The sequence below is a fragment of the Hipposideros armiger genome, unplaced genomic scaffold, assembly GCF_001890085.2.
Source record: "Hipposideros armiger isolate ML-2016 unplaced genomic scaffold, ASM189008v1 scaffold_31, whole genome shotgun sequence".
NCBI classification, from domain to species: domain Eukaryota; kingdom Metazoa; phylum Chordata; class Mammalia; order Chiroptera; family Hipposideridae; genus Hipposideros; species Hipposideros armiger.
This window is the reverse complement of record NW_017731381.1, coordinates 5,115,423-5,121,143: the sequence shown is the minus strand read 5'-3', so window position 1 is coordinate 5,121,143 and position 5,721 is coordinate 5,115,423. Positions and strand designations below refer to the sequence as shown.

General features: G+C 48.6%; 1 protein-coding gene across 1 annotated transcript in view; it reads right to left on the bottom strand.

The window, feature by feature from the left end:
• Positions 1–2,314: 2,314 nt before the first annotated feature.
• The window catches only part of MMP9 (matrix metallopeptidase 9), a 12,650-nt gene continuing 9,243 nt past the window's right edge, over positions 2,315–5,721 (bottom strand). The window contains exons 9-13 of the mRNA XM_019636919.1: positions 4,975–5,281; positions 4,716–4,855; positions 4,215–4,365; positions 4,019–4,122; positions 2,315–2,626 (exon numbers count right to left, since the gene is read on the bottom strand). Of these exons, the coding sequence (XP_019492464.1) occupies positions 2,508–2,626; positions 4,019–4,122; positions 4,215–4,365; positions 4,716–4,855; positions 4,975–5,281 (821 nt within the window). The 3' untranslated portion in view covers positions 2,315–2,507. The remainder of the gene's footprint in view (positions 2,627–4,018; positions 4,123–4,214; positions 4,366–4,715; positions 4,856–4,974; positions 5,282–5,721) is intronic.

Here is a 5,721-nt window from a genome sequence, read left to right as displayed (position 1 = left end):
AAACATTGCCTGCTTTTTCTCTTCTCCCAGCATTTGCACCAAGAGCCCACATTCAAATTCCACTGTCACCATTCACCAGCTATGAGAATTCAGGTGAGCTGTGTCTCAGTCTCCTCATTTGTAAAATGGGGGTGGTGGGGGGTGGTGATGGAAACAGTAATAGTACCTATAAGGTAAAAATAGTACCTGCTCCATAGGGTTGTTTTAAGGATTAGCTGTGTTAACACACAGAAAGCACATGGAACAATGCTTGTATATAGCCAGTGCTTTACTAAGGGTAGCTACTATGGTTACCGAATAGAAGAGGGTCCACCCATTCAACGAGAAGCAGAGCCAATCTCTGACCATTGAGTTTTGCAACGGAGAAATTAAAGCAATTTATTGGCAGGGCACCAAGCCAAGATAACAGCAAGCTAGCGCTTAAAATCCAAGCTCCCCAATGGCTTTTGGTCAAGGGTTTTTAAAGGCAAAGATTGAGGGTTAGGATTTAGGGGTCACGGGTGAAGCTGATTTGGCTAGTTCTCATGCAAACCTCAGCAATTTTCCTTAGTCTGATTAATTTAGTTCCTGACATCATCTTGTCTGGTGTCTTCATCACTGTGGTCAGGTGATCTAAACAGGTTTAGGAACCAAGATTCTGCAAAATATCTCATAATTGTGCATCAGTGATGTTATCTTTAGAACAAAAGGCAGAAACTAAACACCTTGTGACTTTTGTTATTATTTACACTATCACTGTTTTGTGCTTAACTAAATACATTTTTCTATTATCTCAAGCAAAGTGTACTTTTAAACATTTTCCCTGGAACTTGCTTTACAGGCAGGCCTCTAGGACATGACTAACATATTTTCTTAATCTTTGACTATAAGCTAAGTGACAACCAAAGCAATTGACACATTTAGTTAAAGCCTATACCTGTATCTCTAGACTCCAAGATCTAATACCTAATCATGTTTACTGTTAACTGTCAGTTTCACTATCATCATGCATATAGTCCATATTTTAGTTATCCACTACTTTACCCATGGCACTTAGGTTGTTGCCAATTTCTCACTGTACAAAAATTGCTGCAACAACATCCTTCTATGTGTTGTTTTGTGTACATGTGTGTGAGGGTTAAAGCATAGGCACATTTTTAGGTTAATAGTTCTTTGTGAATAACTCTTAGAAAGACCGTCTTATACAGGAACTCTTGCTCATCTTTCCAGCGTCAGTTCAAGATCAGATGTCATCTTGGCTGGGGAATGTCCCCTGACTTCAACCACGACACACAGAATCACACATACACGCGCCTTTATTCTAGGATAAAGGGTCACACACTGCACACTCTCCAAGTGTAATCCCATCCCCACCAGCCACGGAATCACTTATAACTGAGTTAGACTCTCTGGGGGGCGGAGCCTGGAGTCGCATTTTAAGGAAGTTCTAAAGGTACTTTTAGGAACCCTAAAGTTTGAGGGCCACTGAGAGGTCCTTGGGACAGAAACGTAGTCCAATTCATCTCTTAATCCCCAGTGCCCATTACAGGGCCTGGCTCATGCAGGGGTTCAATAAATATTTGATGAATGGGGCCGGCCGAGTGGCTCAGTTGGTTAAGAGCTCGCTCAAGAGTTTGAGCTCTGAGTAACAGAGGTTCGATTGCCAGCCCGAGCTGAGCAGCCGCTGAGCTGCCAACAGGATAGCTCAGCTTAAAAAAAAAAAAAATTGATGAATGGTTAGCCATTTTTTTGGCTGTAAAACAGGAATAATCACATTGTACTTTCCTAACAGGAATAATTGAATATGTGTGTTTTTTTTCTTTTAAAGATTTTTATTGGGAATTGGGGAAGGGGAACAGCCAAGTTGTTGTTCTTCAATCTTAGTTGTGGAGGGTGCAGCTAGTTCAGCTCCAAGTCCAGTTGCCATCCAGCCACCCATTGGCAGCTCGTGGCAGCTCAGCTCAAGGTGCCGTGTTCAATCTTAGTTGCAGATGAGCGTAGCCCACCATCCCATGCGGGAGTCAAACCGGCAACTTTGTTGTTAGGAGCACGTGCTCTAACCAGCTGAGCCATCCTGCCACCTGTTGGCAGCTCAGCAGCAGCTCAGCTTGGGCACAGCTCACTGGCCCATATGGGAATCGAACCAGCGACCCTGTTGCTCAGAGCTCACGCTCTTAACCAACTGAGCCACTCGGCCGGCCCTTGAATATGTTAACATTTATGAAGTACATAGAACACCACTTGGCACAAAGTAAGCATTCTATTTGTTAAATACATAATACATACATATGTACATGCCTGCATGCATGCATATATACATAAATAAATCTCAAGGTTAGAGAATCTAAGTTTATTAAAGACATTCCAACAAAAAAAGGAAGGTGCGACAAGAGGGCCCAGCCCACCTCCACTCGTCCTTTTTCCTCCAGAGGAAACCCACCAGTTTGTATCCGGCAAACTGGCTCCTTGCCCATCAGGATGGTCCCCATGGGGCCCCACACTGCAGTGCTGAAGCAGGATGGTGAGCCTTAGGCCTCAGGGCACTGCAAGATGTCAAAGGTCACATAGCCCACTTCATCCACCTGGTTCACCTCATTCCGGGTATTCACACGCCAGTAGAAGCGGTCCTGGCAGAAGTAAGCTTTATCTGCAGGGGAGAGGCAGGTACAAGATGGGTGATTCCAACTCTCCCACATGCACATAGAGAAACAAGAGCAAAAATCTTTACAGTCATCCATCCTGCCCTTTCTAGGTCTTTCCAAGGTTTTCATGTGACACCTCTATCTCCCCCACAGAGATGCTGGGAGGCACAGACACTGATGTCCAAAGCACTAGCACAGAGCCTGGCGCACAGTAGGTGCCCAGGACAATTCATTCAACAGTCAGTCAACAAATCCATTCATTCATTCAACAAATATTTATCATTGCCAAGCACTGTTAGAAGCACTGGGGATACAGCAGAGAAAAATTGCAGGCGTGCTCTAAGTTCTTTTGGTGCTTACACTCTAGTGGGGGTAAGACAGATGATGAACAAAGTAACACGTAAATAAATGAGATTGGTTTTGACAATGCAGAAGAAATAAAAGCAAGTCAGTGAATAGATGATGAGGGTCAAAGAAGGCCTCTTTGAAACGGTGGCTGTAATGCTGAGACCTAAAGAATGAGAGGGAGGCAGCCCAGTGACAATCTGGGGTAAAAACCTTCCAGGCAGAGGAAACAACTGGCACAAGGGCCCTAAGCAAGGAATGACCTTGATGTGTTCAAAGAGCAGCCAGAAGGCCAGCGCGGGTGGAGGGAGCAGAGAGAGTGACAGGAGTAGTGGGAGGAGGTGAGGGCGGAGAGGTCAGATCATGTTCGTTTATTGGGATAGGTCTGGAGTCACCCCCAAGACCATTGCCTTCCTCTCCTAGCCCCTCCTTATTCCCAGAGACTATATTAAAGGCATTGGACAACCAAGATGGCTTGGACTAGGGAGTTTGCAAAGGAGATAGTGAAAGTAAATATTTCTGTGGTAGAGTCAACAGAACTTGTCAACTGATTGTATATGAGCAGGGAGAAAGAGAAAGCAAGTATAATTCCAGCTATCATTCCCATTTTCCAAATGGGGAAACTGAGGCTCCGCAAGCCGCAGTGACTTGCCCAGAGACACAGCTATGAATTGCCTTATTTATCACTATATTCCCAGGGGCAGCACAAATGCCTGGCACAGGACAGGCGCTTCATAAGTATTGTCTAATAAAGCAATGAGCCTTCATGCAAACCGTGTGTCCTGCACTACCTAAGGGAAAGAGCTTCCAGCTGGAGAGGCGGGAAATTTGGATCCTAAACTCTGGTTGTGCCCCTGTGTCCCTGTATGATCTGGGAAAGGTCCCTGTCTTTATAGGGAGTTTACTTACCCTCGCTAGGGCATTTCCCTCAATCGCTAGGGGCTTTTCCTTTCTCGCTCAGAATCTGACCAATCTCTAAGGCAGGAGAACCTAGCATGGGAGGAGGTGTCTTCGGGAGGGACCCTCCACTAACCCCAGTCTGCAGCCCTCACCTCGGTACTGGAAGATGTCGTGCATGTTCAAAGGCACCCCAGGGAACATCTGGTCCACAGGACTGGGGCTCCTGGAATCCACCTTCTGCGTCTTCACGTCGAACCTGCAGGAAGGCGAGGAGGAGACAGGTGCTGACCCTGCCGACAGGCGGATTTCGCCCGGGCTCCCCCTGCCGGCGGTCCCGGTGGCCCTCACCTCCAGAAGTTCTGCCTGCTGAACAGCAGCGCCTTACCCCCGCCTAGCGGGAGGGCACCGGTGACTTGGGCCACCTCTGGAGCCAAGCCCAGCTTGTCCAGGCGCCTCGGGCCTAGCACCGACGCGCCTGTGTAGACCCACACTTGGCGCCCTGCAGAGGAGAAGGGTTGCATCGGTCTGGGGGCAGGGAGAAGGCACACATTCTCCTTGGATATCAAAAGGGAAAAGCCAACGAGGCCTTTTGAAGCCTGGCATAGCCTTAGTTTTTGTGCCCAACAGGCAGAGCCGCTCAGTACGATTGTGCAAGGGTGCGGTGAGGAGGGAAGCTGAAATTCATCCCCCCCCCCGCCCCCCGCGAAATTTGTTAAATTGCATCCGCCAGGAGAGAGCACCTTTTTCTAATCCGCACGAGATGTTTTATGGATTATCTGCGGCCTCTTGGTCCTCCTAGATTGGTGAGGGGAACAGGGGAGGCGGGAAGGGAGAAAGGAGGACACTGACCAGAGAAGAAGAAAATCTTCTTGGTGAGAGGCTCCTCAAAGGCGGAGTCCAGCTTATGGGGCAGCGCAGGCCACGTGTCCCTGATAAGGAAGGGGCCTTGCACCCTGCGTCTCTGGCCCCCAGAGAATTGCCAGTACCTCCTGGGAACATGAAAAGAATGACGGGGCACTGACACTTAAGCCAAAGACCGGTGGGTGGGAGGGGACAGGCAGGCCCCTCCTCCAAGTCCCCTTCCTCATCCCACGTCCCTGCCCCTCACCCATCCTTGAAGAGATGCAGGCGATTCCCGATTTCCGCGATGGCATCGAAGATGTACACGTTGCAGACATCCTCAGATGGATCCAAAGATGCTGTCGGGGCCGCAGAAGGGCCAGCAGTGGGGGGACCAGTGGGGCTAACAGAAGGGGGACCCGTGGGACTAACGGAAGGGGGGCCTGTGGGGCCAGCAGTGGGCCTCTCTGAGGGGCGGACAGTGGGAGGCCCAGTGGTGCAGACCACTGGGGGAGCGGTGGGCTTGGTTGCAGGCGTGGTGGTTGGAGGCTGTGGTTCAGGGTTAGGGCGGCCACCTAAAAAGAGACACCAGATGAGGCACCTACTATGCCTGCATACCTCTGAGTCCATGAAATATCTACTCTCCAAAGCCTATCAATCCCCTGCTGGCACTCACTTGCACACTTTAGACTTTGGAGCCTGCCTTTCCCTAGTCACAGGAAGGAGTGTCCACTCCTACACTCACCTTTCATTCAAGCCATTTTTATCCAATCTCTGGGCTTGGTCAGGCCCAGCTGGGCCCTAGAACATAAGACAGGCAGGAAAACCCCTCTTCCACCTCTCAGCTAGGAGAGAAGTATTTTTTCTTTCTTTCTTTCTTTCTTTCTCTCTTTCTTTCTTTCTTTCTTTCTTTCTTTCCTTTTTAATTTTATTGGGGAACAGCCATGGTCATTGGTTGCACGTTGCTTTCATGCTACAATGGCATAGTTGACTCTTTTAAGGAGGGCACAGCTAA